This window comes from Coturnix japonica, chromosome 12, assembly GCF_054131305.1.
Source record: "Coturnix japonica strain WE chromosome 12, WE-NBRP24, whole genome shotgun sequence".
Classification (NCBI taxonomy): domain Eukaryota; kingdom Metazoa; phylum Chordata; class Aves; order Galliformes; family Phasianidae; genus Coturnix; species Coturnix japonica.
In genome coordinates, this window is record NC_140674.1 from 17,674,290 (window position 1) to 17,692,558 (window position 18,269).

The 18,269-nt window shown below is 36.1% G+C and overlaps 1 protein-coding gene across 17 annotated transcripts in view; it reads right to left on the reverse strand.

Moving 5' to 3' along the window:
* NAALADL2 (N-acetylated alpha-linked acidic dipeptidase like 2) overlaps positions 1-18,269 on the reverse strand; it is a 338,435-nt gene that overhangs the window by 46,949 nt on the left and 273,217 nt on the right. For all 17 annotated transcript variants that reach the window (XR_014933329.1, XR_014933328.1, XM_085513285.1 and 14 more), the window contains one exon: positions 10,612-10,758. Coding sequence is in view for 15 of the 17 variants with exons in the window: in XM_085513285.1 (XP_085369411.1) it covers positions 10,612-10,758 (147 nt within the window). In the remaining 2 variants the exon portion in view is untranslated. The remainder of the gene's footprint in view (positions 1-10,611; positions 10,759-18,269) is intronic.

The window sequence follows — 18,269 nt, forward strand, 5'->3', positions numbered from 1 at the left end:
TAAATAGAAAGAAATACTAGTTCATAAGTATTTGAAATTTACAGGTGAGTAGCATGATTGAACCCCAAGCAAACTGGAGCTCTGATGTGGATCAGTTTTACTACACTCCTGGAAGCAAATGGAGAGACAAACTTTAGTTTTGTTCAAAGCTTTCTGAGTTTCTCAGTTTTCTGAGAACAGAGTTCAGGGTAACAATCTTTGTCAAGAAGTTAAAAAAAAAAAAAAAAAAGAAAAGAAAAGAAAAAAAAAAAAAGAAAAGGTTTTGTAAATAAATAAATTTTGTCTTTTGTTTTGTTTTTTTAAGTTTCGTCCTATGACAACAGGCTGAGAGAGCTGGGGCTGTTCAGCCTGGAGGGAGAAGAGAAGGCCATGGGGAGACCAGATAGTGGGGAGGCTATAACAATGAAGGAGACAGACTCTTCAGCAGAGTCTGTCTTTAGCAGCCTGCTGTGATAGAAGAGGAATTGGTTAGAAATTAAAAGAGGGGAGATTTAGATATGGTTAATTAAGAAGCTTTTTACAGCACAGTCCCTGCTTGTAACCCCCAAGATAAAAATTCCTTTTCTCCCATTTGTCTTCTCCCGGCTATGACTGGGCTCTTTCTTTGCCTGATCAGTCCCTTCTGCAATGAAAAGTTTGGAGATTCTCTTGATTTTTATTACTGTATTCATTTCACAGTGAATTCACATTTCACTCTCCTTCATTGCTATATCTATGCTCTGGAGAACTCTCCCAGATCTGCTCCTCCTCTGGAAGCCACTGAGCAATTAACCCTCCTTACAAAGACTTGTGACAACCTTGTGGAGACCACAGCAGCTGGGCAAGGTCAGCAGGAAGCCTTTATTACTACCTCATTTTAACTCCTGCCTTTTAAAGGAACACAAAAACATAATAAAACAAAATAAAACAAAAAGCCAAGCAAAGATGAGCAGTAAATCAAAGCATCACATCAACATAATCACTGGCATCACATCAGACCACTGTGAGACACTCTAAAATTTGGGCAGTCCAATTCATCCAAGTTTTCTCTTGGTTATCTGACAACTTTTGTAAATTTTTCTGTAGGCACCCCGATCAATCCAATAGAATCAAGAATGCTCTCTCTTATTTTAAGCTATACTTTTGTAATGCAATTGTTAGACAAGAGAGTAGAAATAATTCTTGAATTCCCAGTATGAAACTTCTGGTTTCACTCTTCAGAACAGAAATGAATGAGAATAACAGCATTTGGAAGCTAGCTTCCAAAAATCCCATTTGTCTCATATTCCTTTTGGAATGATCAGTTAACCTGATCTTTGCAGAACTCATTTAATGAAGCATTCTGTGAAATTAGAAAGACGTTGATGTTCCACTTTTCAAATAATGGGTCGCTTCTGATTAAACTTCGATTGAACATGCAACTTTCAATCTCAAAACAAATTGCCTCCTTTTCTTTTTAATTTGAACCCGATTTCTTGCTGCCCTCAGGTCCCCTGACAGTAATTAATTGATTAATGAATTGATTAAATGAGGATCTAAAATGCAGAAAGAAAAATCTAAAACCTCCAAAGCTAGCTTGCTCTTGCTTATATACGGTGGACATTTGCATTAAAATTCAGTCCTGATCTATTAGACCACTATTCCTAACTTATCTTATCTGCCCTCTAATAACAAACTGAATAGCATACTTCATCTTCTCAAGGCTCTAAATTTGCCACTCCATATTGCAGCTTCCTATATCATACATCCAATTCATTTATCAACTTTCACTTTTAAAATCACAAATAAAAATCCAGCACTTCTGGTTATTTAAAGTAAATCTGAATTTATACTTAAACTTATTTTAGAGTTCTTTTCTGCTGCCATTAAAAATAAATTATATAAAATAGAAAGTAAAATAATAGAAATAGTTCTGTTGTAAATGCTAGTAGTTTTGCTTACTAGACTAGGACAATGCTGCATCTACAGAAACAATACAATAACAATATTCTTGTTTTCTTGACTGTTACTTCGGACAGAGTTATACCATTCATCTTAGCATCACTCTGTGATGAATAATCCATAAATCTCTGCCTATTTGTGTGTTTTTGTTTTGGTTGTTTGTTTTTGAAAGTAACACGCAGTGTTTGTGCAGTATAAACATTCAGTGGAGGTTTCTTGACTCAGCAGTCATGCTCAGTCTGGAAAAACTTTAACAGTTTGACTTGTCAATATTTGTCAGTATTGACAACACTTACAACAACTTTGTCCTTCTTCACTACACAGTATTTGTACTTTCAATTTAGTACAGCACAAAAGTAAGAGACACTTAGGAAGGAACAATAGAAGGAAAGCAATAAGGAAAAAGAAATCCTTTGGCAATTTGTACAGTGAGGTCAAACGGTATAAACACAATAGTCAAAGGCTGCCATGAGTCCCAAACTCTGCAAAGTAAACATAAAAAAGCCAAACCAACCAACCAAAACAAAACAAACAATAACAACAACAAAAGATCAATGTCAAGAGAAAGCTGTTTATTTCTTCATATAGATCAAAGAATAATGTCTAGTGGAGGAGAATTTAGAGGTATAAAGCCTCTGCTGCATCAGAACTGAGAATATAATCTGTTGCCCGTTCACTTCTATATCCTGGATCTGTTCCACTATCTATTAACCTGTTGCACTCTTTCTGCCTTCTTGTAATGCAACAGCACAAAGAGGCAGAATCGCAGCAGCCTGAGGGGGACACACAAACATACAATGTCTGGACAATAAAACAGATAGGAAGCAGTGATTACCTTCCAAATCAGTCTGGGAAACAAGTCTACTTGGGATGCTGAATTCACCTGCAGAGCCACCACTATCAAATTATGCCAGTCTAAAGCTATTACCCATAGAGGACTACAGATGCATGAGGATGTGTCTGTATCTGTAATTCATGGACACTGCCAAAAAATTTTACATAGTATGAAGGAGAAAACCATGTCAGAAAGATAAAGAGAAAGCAGTAAGCAGAACAAAAATACCTTTAAAATCTGCACTGCACGCTCTCACTAATTCCTTATTCCATTTTACCCTAAGTCAAGGAATTGGCATATGGTACCTTGGCAACAAATACACAGTTCTATTATTTGTGAAACAGCTGTTTCACCTCAGATAGGCTAAAAGACCATCTCTTCTCCATTTTCTTGTTTGTTTGCTTGTTTTCTTTCTTTCTTTTTTTTTTTTTTTTCCTGGCAACACAGAAGAGATGGAATGAGAGGTTTCATTGGAAAAAGGGCCAAAATAAAGTAATGCAAAAGTGCATCTCATAGATTAACATGCGGGTTTTCCTTTCCTTTTCTTTTCTTTTTTTTTCTTTTTTTTTTTTTTTTTTGAGAAGGTATAACATACTTAATTGCATTTTAAATAGATATAGTGGATCATGTCGCAAAGAACATAAGAACATAGCAAAGCCAAAGAATGATTCTCAAATATGTGGTTTAAACTGAACTGGTGAAACAACACCAGGCATATAGGATTTCACACTAACAGAGGCCCTTAAATCTGCAAGTATATCACAAAAAGGAGTGTGTGCATCACCGTCTTATTGACAGACTGACTTTCCCCTTTCTTGCAGATACACTTAACATCAAATTAAACATACACCCATAAAATCCATGAACGATTAAGATTTAAAAGCCATCACTGGCTAAACGAAACTAAAGATTTAACACATGTATGCTTTTTAATTACTTCTGTAAAGCAAACCTTTGAGGTTGCCACAACTTACTGTTTCAAAAATCTCCAAGTGAGAGAATGATCCTATTCTGCCAAAATGGGCATGGCTGCTGGAGTTGCTGACAAGGAGCTTTTCTTTAAAAATATCCCTATTTCAGTTGACTAAAGAACTTTTACTACAGAAAGATGACCAAATTAATTTCTTTTTTCTCGTTCTTGTAAAGATATGCAGTGACCTTGCAATGTCACCAGATGCTGGACAAAATAAGCAAGGCCAGCCAAACCAGACTGCACAGAAAACAGAAGCAGCAGACTTTCAATCACTGCTGCACAATTTACATTATTATTCAAATCAATTGGAACCAGAAAAAACTTCAAGCCAACAGCCATCAGACAGGAAAAAAATATAAGCACCATTCTTTCATCTCCTTTAACATAATGTTTTCTTCCCTGCATTTGTAAGTGAACTGAAATAATCACTGCAAAGCTATGAGGTTGCAGCATGAAAAAGTAGTTTTTAAGATTTTGGATACTTGCATAGCTTTATTCCTTTTACAAATCTGCCCTGACTGCTTCAGCAGCAGAATCAGTAGCATAAATAGGAAGAAACAGCAGAAATCTAGAACCTCATGAAAGATCTCCCCCAAAGGAAGAGCAGTTCATCTGTAGGTCTAATGGAAAACAAAGCCGTTATGCTAAGGAAGCAACGCAACCTTCAAATCAGAGCTTGATTGCATCTATCAATACAATACAAGCTGACTTTAATAACCTATCAGTGACTCAAATAAGGGTTCGTCGTTGTATGCAGTCCCAGGATGACATCCTGAGGACAGGTTAGACTACATTTTTTCAGACACTGCCGTCTGTCCATAAACAAAACTAAAATCTCTCTTCACCTTGATACATGCAATTGTTTATCCCCGTTGACCTTGAAATTCTACTGCAAACTTCGTAAAATCTCCCAGAACTAAATGCAGTTTAAAAAATCAAAATCCTGAGTTCCTAAGCAACCTGCCATTCTGAGGCTAATAAACGTTTGTCCTTTGCAAACCTTTGTTAAGTCTTAAAAGATTTAACATACACTGGAAAGAAGGAACAGGAAAGTGAGGTGGGAAGTTACATACTTGTAACTTTAGCTTGAAAGGCTAAAAGAAAGAGGAAACCAGGAAATCTGGCTTCTACTTAGACTGGAAAGCCAGTGGGCACCTCTCTGAAATACAAAGGCAAAACAACTGGCACTAATTCTCTTCTGAGGACATCCAAGGATAAGCTACAGAACTAAGCTAAGGCTAAAATAAATAGACCGTGCTTTTGTATATACTCTGCTTTGATCCCTCAAAGAAAATAATGCCGTGATGCTTGTAACTGAAATTCATGATATGTTAAATTAATTGGTGCTGTATAGCTCAGTCCAGAAGGATAGAAATGTTAGCAGTGGAAAGATGGCAAAAAATTTACCAGAAGAGCCTGGTCAGTTGTAGATGATCAAGTCTTGAGATATCAAAATTCTTTCCTGTCTGGAAAGCATCTTGAGGACATGCCAGAAGCAGAGAGAATTATCTGGTTATGGAGTAACAGTAAGATTAATGATGTGATACATAATGCTGAGATAACTGCATTAAGAATATAGAGATCAGAAACTTTAGATCATAAAATTGATTTTAAGCACTGTAGCCGTTTGACCATTGAACCACAATAACAATACAAAAATGGCTCTCAGTAAAGGATATCACAAATCAGACAAACCATTTTTGCTTTAGATACAGGCAGGCAGATACAAGTGTGCATGTGTGCTGTTAGATTTCTTGCTTTACGCAGAGTTTGCGAGGTTAAACAAAATCTCTGTATGTGTTGTACACACATATATTTATATATACTGCTTGACAAGAATCTTTCAGGAGAGGGGATTGGTAGAGTAACTCTTATCAGTGTTTGCTTATGATACATCTAGCTGCTTAACATGAAATGCATGCTACTTGGTCAGGTAACTTTCAGCTAAGCTGGTGTAGCTGGAAGACAGAAGTTTTGTCCATCACTGTGGATTATTCATCCTTCTCACATATTTACTGCTTTTGTTTTTTGTTCGTTTGTTTATTTTTTCAGTCCTGTTGATAAATAAAGTTCACTCAGCATCAGATACACAGGCAGAGAGCTGTTCTTTCAAGGAAAGAGTAGCTTGTGCTAAATTCTGTCAGTCAGAGAAATGGTGGTAGCTCACTGATGGGCTTATTTTCACTGTTGTGTGAAACTGAAGAAATGAAGTGCTGGAGGTTATAGTGGTAATGGACATAGGTATTCACCTGGAAATAGTCAGTGGCCATCAGCTACTCTGCAGAATTAACTATGATGGGGTGATTGATAATGCAGTTGCAAAGTTTAAAATAAATATTATTCTGATTGCTTCCTACAAATTACATTTATATTAAGCTGAGCTCACTGAGGTCAATTTTAAGCACTATTTTTGAACTAAATTAATATAAATATCATGTCAAGGTCATAACTGGGATTGACTCAGAAGACCAGTGATTCAGTAGTGACAATGAACAGAACAACCTGGTTAAGAGGTGGTATTTGTGGTATGCTCCCACTGTTGCCTATCCAGACAACTAGTGAAAGTCCTGATCCTTTATGGGCTCCCACCACTCCATGCCACCTGAATTCTATTAGTTTGCATGCTCAGTTTGAACCTTCATTTGACATCACACATAAAATAAACGAAAAAGATAAAGAACCACACAGTACATATTAAATTGAGTTCCTAATTACTGGCACCCAAACCCCACAACTTACAGATGTTCTGTATTGCTCCCATACATGACAGACTGCTGTAAACACCAGTTTCCAGTTCGCTCTTTTAAGATACACCACAGATGAGCACTCCATAATGGCTCAGCCCTCCCTGCGCACAAACTTGAACACATGAAAGAGATAAAAGCAGCATGAAACATGGGAGTTATTTCTCAGTAAACTAGACTATAAGTTCTCTCCATCAAGGACAGCTCCTCCGTTTCTTTTGTGATAACAAAGAAAACTTGCAGAGCTTTTGATTTGTTTTGAAATAAGTGCATGATATATTTCAGCCTGAACATGTAAATACTGAAATCTAGAAACTGCAGAAAATTACATATAAGAGTGATAAAAAGAAGAGGGCAGTGTTGGGGGCAGCTGGAGGAAGTGGAAATTGATGGTAAAAACACAATCAAGGAGCCATATACATTGAAGAGTTGAGATTTAGTGGCCTTTGTTTTACACCGGTGTGGGCAAAAATCACTTTTAAGGGCTCTAATGAAAGCTGAAAGTTACCTTCAAAAAGTTATGCATATTTCAACAGAAATAAAAAATCATTATGCATTCTCTCTAAAGAGGATACAATCTAAAACTGTCAAAATTCTAAACTCTTCTACATATATTACATAGAAATGCCTTCTATAGAGAAACATCTTTTCATTTTTCTTCTAAATTAGCTTAGTGGTCCATGGTATTGCACTATCTTGGTCTACTCTGTGAATAATGTGACAGGTAATTTTTATAGTTCATGCCTGTACTTAAGTTTGACTGAAGATACGGAAAACAACTTTTATGGCGTAGGTGTAAAAGTAAATGTTCTGTAAGCCCTGCAAATCCAAACTTGGACAGCTGTCATAAAATATTTCATGCTAAATATGCATCCATCAATAAGTAGCAAAAAAAATTTCCAACCCCACAAAACAGAAGGTAAGGGATTTAAATGTGTTTTTTTGTTGTTGTTGCTGTAGTAGGTTTGGGGTTTTTTGGTTTTGCTTTGTGTGCTAACATTTTCTCAAAACAAAATGATAATGCTATCATTCATGCAATCTGGCACATTATTGCAGAAGGGATTTAAGATTCTTTGATATCAAACAGAAATCATTATGAAATGGAATGTACTGAGAAAGATGAATAATATGCAGATAACACAGAAAACCATCTAGCTCTAATTAAAAAAAAATTGGATGCCTCATGAAACTGTAGTCTACAATACCACAGAAATGGGACAGAAACAGTCAATTTACATCATGAAATAAAGCTCAAAATAGCTCCATCAAAACACAAGAAAAGCTCCAGTGTCAGCTTATATTTGCAAACGACCAGAAGGGCTACAAAATGCTGAGCAGTCTGGTGCTTCATTTCCAATGCTCAGGAAACAATCAAATCTCTAACTGAAACCACAGCAAATCCAGATTATATTTATCTTGTACCCAAACATTAGGCAGCCACAGTACTCAATCTCTGTGTTTTACATACGTTCTCATACTTCAGCAACTATGATATAAACTGCTAAGAAAGACACAATAAAAATGAATTCTGTTGTGCAAACTTGAAAAATAGGAAGGTAAGTAAAAAGCTAAACCAGAAAAACAGTTTAAAGTTTTCAAGCAGAAGTGCAGTGGTTTGGTGGAATCCATGTGGGTGAAATGTGACTCCAGAGTGAGAAGTAACGTTCTATATGAACACCTGGATGGATATTAATCATTAGTTCGAAAAGCATGACTCTTCACAGTAAGAGGATCTGAACTACCAGAAAAAAATGATCCAGCATTCTGGAAATCAGAACATGGCCCTCATACAGAGGTAAAGCCTGTGTGTAACAGTTTAGCAGAAGAAGGCTTTCTTCAGCAAATGCAAGACAGTTCTTGGAAATGGTGTTCTGTCTTCTATCTGAGAAATTCTTCCAAGATCATCTCTTACTGGTAGATCAAAATGCTGTGTACTTTCTGCTTATAATTAAGTGAACTCGATTTCACTTGCTGCATTTTCTATATTTTCTTGAGCGTACTTATAATGCACTTTACTAGCCTACAGATCTGACCATAGGCAATTGCCGCACATATTTAACCACCACAAGGCTCTGCTTCAGCATATCAGATAATTTCAAGCAAGTTTTTTAGTTACATTTCTGGTCTGAACACTTCTTGCAACTATCATTTCCCCTTATTTACACCACAGTTTCCTACCAATGAAAAGTTTTTACAAACCTCCCCTCCAAGGACCGGCATTGCACTTTCTGTGTAAGAACTGCATTGCAAATGCTGACCTATAACTATTGCTTTGTAGACAGACTACCAAACACAAGTCTCAAACCACTTTGCTTTAAACCAACATTTTTTTCTGCATGTGGAATAGTGCTTAAACGAAGTGTCATTTCTATGTGACACTGGATGCTATCTGATGGGTGGGTAAGGTAAACAACTAGCTTGTACTCCAAACTAAGAGCTTCCTGAGTAGGTCACAGCAGTGAAAGGGACAGCAGAAAAAAGCCACCTAGTCTACAAAAACCACATCAAATCATTCACTTTCTGAAATCTGTCTTCCTGAACACATATCTTGCTTCATAATAAAGCATACAAAGCTGATGCACAACGTAGAAAGAGGAATGTCTTGAAAGTAAACAATTAAAAATCACTCCCCATACCTCAACAAACCATTTTCAGTCATTCACTGGTACAAGAGAACTTCTATAGTAGTGATTAATTCAGCTGTAAACCCAGCATAGTTTCTGTCTGCCTTACAAAAGTAGCATCCCTGCTTGATACAAGAAACAGAACCCTCAGCTTGTCCCCAAATGCCTTGTCTGGAAGAATATAACAAACTACACAAGGCACCGAGCCCATGTTTCGATGCACTGGTAATAATCTGTACAATGAATAACAAATTAAATGCAAGGAATTCAAATTTAATCACTCTGTGGAACTTCACTTTTCTGAAAAAAACTCCATCTTCTTGCCAGCAGAAAGTTTCAAATTTGGCTGAGCAGATTTATTTCTCACACAAAACAGATTTTGTGATGTTAATACATCTTGTGGTCTGAGAAGTACATCAACTTCAGAACTGAAGTAATGTACCACAGGTTTATTTCCAGGAAATGAATTTGCAAGGAGGACAAAAGCTGCATTTTGAAAGCGAGTCAAATTCTGTTTGTTTAAGCAAATATGTAAACTTTTTTCTTTTTTTACAAGTTTAATTGTATTGCTGAATCACTTTGAGAGAGAAAAAAAAAAGTACAGCTGCAAAGCTAACTGAATGTGAAAAACTACATTTTCCTTTTAGCCAAGGGAACCTTCAGTGATCGCATTGGAAATGTTGCTGGGAAAGACTCATTATTTTGATATACTAACGTCTGCAGATTCTTTCTCATGCTCTATAGATTCTGTATGAGCAGATCTGGAATGAAAACTACGCGGAACAACTGTTAAGTGACAACAGAAATGTGCAGCAGATGACAAGCCTGTCACAAACATTGCACTCACAGAGCTTCTGCCTTCATGTTTTCCTTAAAGACTTTGCATTGTGTTTAACCTGAAATGGAATACCTTTTGCCTAATAGGTGCCGTGATGTTTAGAAACAAAAAAGACTGCTTATTTATATCAATTCTTGACTTCCTCTATTTTAATTTACACATCTTCATGATAACAGTTCAACATTTGGCATTTTTCTGCTTTTGCGTTTGTGATATAGAAGTACATTAGCACACAGTGTCAGGAAGTGCTCCCATTCTACTCACTTCCAGCTTGTTTGTGAACTCTGGAACATGTGCACATTTGTAGATACACACAGCGTAAGAACAAAAAAGAGGGATATGAAGTCCATACATTTTATATTTACAATAAAGCACACACCTGTTTTTAGAACTGCTGTATCTCAAAACAACTAATGCCAGCTGACCAGGTGGCAAGTCCTAACGGTGTGCAAGTGAGGTGGAGCTATTCCCTTGCACCAGAGTGTATGTGCATCACTCATTAAACATACCTGCTTTATACCTAATTTGTCGTTATGGAGTTTGATTCTGCAAGTCAAGGGTAAGTTTGAGTTGTCTAGGCGCAAAGACAACCTACAGAATAGAAGGCTAAGGAAGGATAAACCTTCCAAGCAGATTAAGCTTGTTTAATTCCAAGCTGGTCTGTAAATAAAATATACCTCTGATGTGCTGATATCCTCATAAGAAAACTGCATTGCAGGTACTCCAAGATGGTTGATGAAGTAATCAGAATCTCCCTGAGTCTGCACAGAACTCACATTAGATCCTGGACATTTAGTCTTTTCCACACAGTTGATGCTCTGACTCTGAAAAACAAACACAAATCAAAGCTCCACTTATTTATTTGCAACCAGACACTTAAGAACTCATGTCAGCATACCATTTACACAGTGTTTTGCTCAAAGAACTTCAAAAACAGGCTGGAACTTACATCAGGGAAGTCTACAAATCTTTCATCATCTATTGATGATATGATGCAGTGTTTGGAACAGGGAATAAAGAATACACTGCAACATGTCTGAGACTTTCAAAGGACAATTCAAGTCACATCTAACTGAAATGGTAAGAGAGGAACAAGAAGGATCCTTTGGTAGGCATGTGAAAGTTTCCATATAGGGCAAATTGGAGGTATCTTTCAATAGCACGCCCAGAGATCTTTAATGGCTGCTACACAATCATGTTTTTTTCAGTTAATATAAGAAAAAATATTGCATTTCTTATTGTTTACTAAAAGACAATGATGTTAGAGTCAGTTATTGTTAAATATGCACCAACCCTCATTTCTATTAGAATAACAAGTAGAAAAAAGACACTTCCTTTTTCAGAAACTCAAATCTGATTTTTAGCCAGTGTTTTGCCCATCAGCAAACACTTTACTAAACTGCATTTCAGCTATTCAAATATTCCTCTTTATAACAACAACAGAATCATTTTTACTTAAGAAATTCTATATAAGAAACACATAAAGCTTTACTTATGAGATGCATCATCAAGTCTTTCTCAATTATTGTGGAGTTCATGCAGTGTGTTTTGCATTCATCAAACAAATATGTTTCCCAATATAATGAACTTTAAGATGATGAATAATAACATCATACAATAAAAAACTTCCATCGGTTAAATGTTAAAGTAGGGTAAAGTGGCGGCAAACTACAGTATGTCATACATTCTACATGCAATAACAAATCTAAATAAACAAGAGCTGTGATTTGAAAGGCTGTGGTTTTCTGGGGATGGGGGACACTGAGCATTCCTCGTTAGATGAAGTGAAAAGACCAGAAAAATGAAAAAGGAGCCTGAACAAAAAGAATGGATCATGAAAACTAGAGGATCACAATAGCATGAAGTGTATTAAGACATTGAAAAAATCAGCAAAGTAAGCCATTGTTTCTACGTCTCCCTTTCTTTATTTATTCATTAATAATTCAGTATAAGAAAAGATATTAAGGAATCATTTAGTGGAATAAGATGCAAAAATGAGATACTCTTAGTGTGCAGAAGGATGATGGGAGGCATGGGAATGAGGGGAAATGGGATGAGAGCAATTAGAAAGTGTGACTATTTTAAAAATACACCTAGAATAAACAATCAGCAACATGCTCTGTAACAACTCCCTCCCTTCCGCAGAGCAGGCAAACTACATTACTTTATGCAGTTTTACAGTAAAAGATGCACAATAGCACTATTCTGATCACTCATAGCTTCTCAGGCTGGTCTCTACTGTGTCAGCCAGCCCTCCCTTTATGCTGGAAGGAAAGCAAGCCATGTGGTTAGAGAGTAAGCATTGAGTGGTACATGTCAGTGCAAGGATGTGTATGCTAATCGTAATTGGGTAATTTTATTTCTCTGGAGTTCATTTTGTTTTTCAGCATCACGTTATTGGCTCATATTACAAATCGGAGAAAGAGTACCATATGGCCCATAAAATACATTTAATTTGTATTAATGTAATAAAATAGACCTCAAACATTTAAAGTATAATAAAGTGGTACTTCACTGCAGACATCATTTTTCTGTTGATTAGAGTTAAGCATTCATAATGCCTTTTACAGCTACATTAAGATGCTGCCATAAGTAAAAACCTAAATTAAAAACAAAAAATAATAAAAAAAAAACATTGGTTATTTCCACAGTTCACTTTCCAGCTAGAGACACTTGTCAGTAAGTTCTGGTCATCTACCTTTCTTTAAGTGAATACAGCTGAAATTAAAATCCTAGCTGCTTTTGAAGACTGATTTAAATGTCCAAGCCGTTTTCAACATGACAAATAAAGAGTGACTAATTACTCTTAGAAGGAGCCACTTATCCCAGCTTCAGAACCACAGCACAGAAGCTTATTATTAATGAATAATTAAATCTTTATTTCTTGAACTGAATAGCTGCTTGGGTTAGTGCAAGGCAAACACGCTATAGGAGATAAGACCATCTACGTGAAGTCAAACTATCTAAAAAGAAAACAGCTACAGAATTTATCAAATTAATCACAGACCATGGAAAGATGCAGAAAACACCAAGCAAATATACTGGACTATATCACAGCGGTGTTCAGATGGGATGGAGCAGTTCTTTTCCCAAACACATCCAATGGAATGAAAGGAGAAATACCATGGGGATAAAGAGAAAAGGGGTCCTTGTCACGAGGCAACAAATTAGCATCTTAGTTACGGCAAATATGTTAAGCTGAATCAACAGACAGGAAAGGTCGGGGAAGGTGCACTGCAAAGGACTCATGAGTATACATCTCTCACCCATGAAATCCTGCCACACTCCAACAAATCACTAGATGGTCTGAGAGCTCATAAAGATATTATTAGCTCTTCGCCTGCTCTATGAAAACTGGATGAAAAAAGCACACAGTTTCTAGGAATTATATTAATTCCACAGGAAGCACACACCTCTGTTTTCTCCCCTCTGATTTGGTTTGGCTATAATCATCCTGCTTTGCTCTCTTTCTTTGCTGATTGATCATATATATTACAGTTAATGCAGATTAGGTGTTTATGGAATTATAAGTGACATTTCATGCTGTGCTTTCCTATTTAGTACCTAAGGTACTTTTCAAACCAACTAAAGACAATAAAAGGTACCTGGTATCTCAGCCCTGCCCACCATCACGGATAGAAATTAACTGCATTGACATTTCCCAAATTCTGAGTCCTGTCAAACTGTCATGATTCGAGTATGTACATAAGCATCACTATAAATTATATTCATTCATTCTTTCTCTGCACAAGAAAACCTAAATGTCCTACTGATAAGGAATATGCTATATACAGAGAATAGCTGTGGTATAAATAAGTCTTACACACCACTACTATGATAGCTACATCTATCTGCATAATGCAATCATTATGGTACATTATATTATGGACATAATAAAGACATTAACAAAGGGATGGGCTACTTAATTAACTAGCACACAGAAAACTAGAGCTGTGCAAAGCAGCCACTTCAGTGCATGTCTTTTACCTCTCTTTTGCCAGTAATGGCAAAGTGTAAAATGCACTTGTAATCCATGATAATCTTTGATTTTGATGCAGTATGAGACACTGAAACGTAACTAACCAGCTTTATCTGATGATATTTCTGCTACTTGCCAACATATTTAGAAAACATTTATACCACAAATTAAAGTAGGAATGCTGGAAAAAACCAACCAAACAACCTTTAGACATAGGCTATAAGTGTTTGGAATAAGGTAAGTGTGGTTAAAACTTCAAGAAATCCTATTAGATAGTGATTAAAAACTGCTGCTTTGATTTTGTATTTAAAATAAGATATTGGGTTCTTAATTCCTCAGTAATCACTTTTCTTCAGCTTTTACATATATTTATGTAAACATGTATGAGATTTTACTTAAAATATCTAAGATCTGAACACTGCTAATTAACTTTTAATGGCAACATGAAGACTCTTACTGAAACCAAAAAAGTCACATAAAGAATGCATTTACCTCTCAGAAGATTCCCTAGTTTGATCCCTCAGTACTTTCACAGTAAAATGAAAATATTCCATGTAAGAACACAATCATTTCATTCAGAGAACTGTCTTGCCACCAGGGGGGGAAAAAAAAAGATAGTCTCAGACTCAATATCCAGTGTAATGCTTCTATTTATAGTAACATTCAGAAAGCATCTTATGATCAGAAAGCACTTTATGATGAACACCCAGCAATGATCACACTGTAATAACAGAGTGAAAATGCTGATATAATTGAGTGTATAGCATATATTTTTCAATCTAATTTTTAATCCAAACTATTTCTGAGCAGAGAATGATTGCATTTATAATTAAATGATGCAAACTGCTTTTTGATTCTATAAAAAATCGTACTTTCCTGGATTTAATGGTACTCGAGCTTTTTATTCCAGGTATTTAGCAGCATGAACACTATTTAGTGTCAGCTGACACATACATACTGAGATAGTGTGAAACACAGCTTTAATGAAATATAAATTAATCAGTATTAGTATCAAATAGGGACAATTTGAGACCTGCAAAGATCTGCATGATTTCTTCAATGTTTTGTGCTGGCTAAGTGTGCAAGAGGATTAGAATTTGATAAGTTCACCTTGTTTTCAAGAAGATGATATATTATAACATTGAAATAACTGTGGTCTGTAAATAGTTCTAAACGCCCAAAGGAATTCTCATACTATAAAATGTAGAGATAGAAATACAGTGAATATTTTTCATTATATTCTGACTGGTGATCAGGTTCAGCAATACTACTAATTCTGGGTTGCATCACTCCAGTCTTGCCAATAGAGACTGTAGTTTCATTTCTCCATCCTTATCGGGAGGAAAAGAGAAAAGTTACTCAATCCTCTGAAGAGCAAGGATAGAGCCAATTGTTTTAAGAAAAGCTGAAATATTTCATTGACCATCACAGCTCTCCTCTCAAACTACTCCAGAATTCTGAAGAATTTAACACATTTATATTTCCCTTAAATGGTTGTCACATAGTTAGGCAATTAAGCGCAGTGTGACTGACCGTTTCCACTCTGTACTTAATTCAGACTGACTAGCCAATACATTTTACCATTAGCCCTAATTTCAAGATGTTTAAGAATCAACCTGCCTATTACTGAAAAAACATAGCTCAAAAAAATTTCATGAGTATTTAAATTCTATGGTCTGACTAAAGAGACTATATAATCGAAATATAATCAAAACCCAGGCTGTCCTAGTTGGCTAGGCCAAAATTGTTGGGATGTTAATAACCAGAATCTATGCAAAGCCAGTAATGTTAACAAACACCCAGTTTGCAATTGCACCAAGTTCCCCTGACTGTTTAAGTATCACTACCTCTGAGAATCAGTCTGCTTTTACTGTGGTTCAGAGATGTGAAATGAATCATGCAGCAGCAAAAAGCAGGTTAGGAGCAGAGCTGGGAGCTGAAAATAACCTCTTGATTGACTCCCGGTATACTGTTCTATCCACAGGGTCACAGAAGCTCAGAACTCAGAGTTCAAAGCTCAGAGCTTTTCACATGCCATCAGTGTAGAAGTCCCAGGTTTCATGGTTGTCATGGATTTCTCAGATACAGAGCTGCTCTGGCTAGGTGAGTTCTAATTTCCTAAGCCATTTTTGTAATTTCCGCAAGGAGACTGCCAGACTTCTTCCCTTCTAAAGTCACAAATAATGCAGCATGCAGCTCTGAATATCTTTGCAATACTTAATGTATTTTTAGAAACATAGACTGAAAGATATGACAATGATGCTTCAAAGGAGGAGGAAAAATAAATACATCCACTGGATTTACCCAGATCCATAGCTCCAACCTTTCTTATTTTCTGGCTTGCTATCTTGAACGTACTCAGTGAATGTCAGGTTGAAGCTATGGCATAAACAGCTGAACAAACAAAATCATGGATCCCTGACAAAATTAAACCCCATTTAATAGTTCCTTCTAGAAATCTTGCACCAGGCAGTGTTAGACCTAACAAGGTAAAGAACCATGCTAAGAGCCATGCACACACATTTACACTGCAATATATTTACTCTATGATATATTTCACTTACCCTTTGATATGTATAAATTGAAATATGAAAGGTTCCACAAAGAACTCGCTCTCCATACAATATAGAGTTTACACTGACAGGCTGTTGGGTTACTGAATAAAAAATAATTAGTAGAAAAATAGAAAACTCTCCAGTCATGTTACTATTTAGTTCATGTCTTTGATTTGACCTTTTATGTAAAGGCTAAGATCTTCAGAGATGCTGAGTGACCAGCAATTCCAGTAATGCTCTTAAGACAATTTTACTTGTGAAACAGTAATTTCAAAAGCTAAGAAAAGGAAGAAATTTAAAGAAATCCTGTGTATTGACTGAGGGAGACATGATGTTATTCACTGCTACGTTTATTAACAAATACAAAAATCACAAGCAAGGAGAAATGAGAATGACTTATTATGAGGAGAATATTTTTAAAAAAAAGATAAAATATCCCTTACACAGCTATAGAGCAAACCCGATAAAAAGAAACTGCAATAATAATAATTATAAGCTGACCTAAGGCTTTAAGAACAGACAATCCTTTATTTAAAGTGAAGGAAAAGTAACAAGTTAAATATCTTTACTTAAACTATGTTTTTCTCCTAATCTTCATGCTACTGAGATGTAAGTAGCAAAGGAATATTCCCCAGCACTCACATGCCTAATCAAATATTCTGTTTCTCCAAGCATCTGCATGCTGACAGAATAATGAAACACTGATAATTATCATCTATTATACTAACAGTTGCTGTCTTCTGTTACGGCATTGGATGGCTTGAAATTTTAGTAGTTCACTTCCTATAGTAATACTCTTTTCTCAAAGACTACGAAAAAAACCCAGCAGTGTAGATGACCTTTCGTTATTACCTGCAATGGAGAATTTCATTTGAATTTCATTTGAATACATCTGAGTACAGTCTGATTGACTTTTCAAAACACTAAAGAAAGATTACAATTTGAGCCAACCACGCTGTTATGAAAACAGCCCAACCTCCCTGATCTACAGTTCAATATAACGTTTGAAGATGAACAGTATTACTGAACATTAAGGGGACTAAGGATTTCCATTTAAAAGCATTAGAGGAATGTCTATATCAAGAACTACTTTCAATTATTTTCAACTTAGTTTTTACACAGTGTATGTTAAAACTGAGCCAAAACAAATGGCTTTTCTCATTCATCTGCATAGCAAACCTGGAAACAATAGTGACCCACTATCTCCTGGCTATGTCTCCCTACTGCTGTTTCATCATCTTTCCTTCAGTGGGCCTTGGAGCTGCTGTTGCTTCTGCCTTCATCTTTAACATTAGCATGCCTCTGTAGTACTTCATCTATTGATCCTGATGTAACAAGTGCAGACTACAGAGTGTAATGTATGTTCTTCAGAGGACACAACCACAGAGCACATACATTAAGGAAATTAAAACAAAGACACAATCATGTAGACTACTGAAGCCTCAGACCAAATGTTTGTTTGCGCTCAAAAGGGCTGAAGTCTAATTTCTGCCTCACTGTAAAGAGAGCTCAGCACTCACTGACACCCCGGTGAATCCTAAGATGTCATTATCAACAACAAAAACAAATTGCAATTTATCTAAATTAACTCATTTACCTAAAATTCAATTAAATCTTTCAAACTAACACTGTGTGTCAGAGAGGTACTGTAGCAAGTACCACAAAGCATGTGGAGAATGCAACCTGACTGTAGAAGGAAATAACTTACACAAATTAAACAAACACAATTTTAAAGCACCGGAAAGTTCACCTAACCAGAGATCAAAGAGCAGTTTAATTTTAAAGCAACCATCAAAAATCC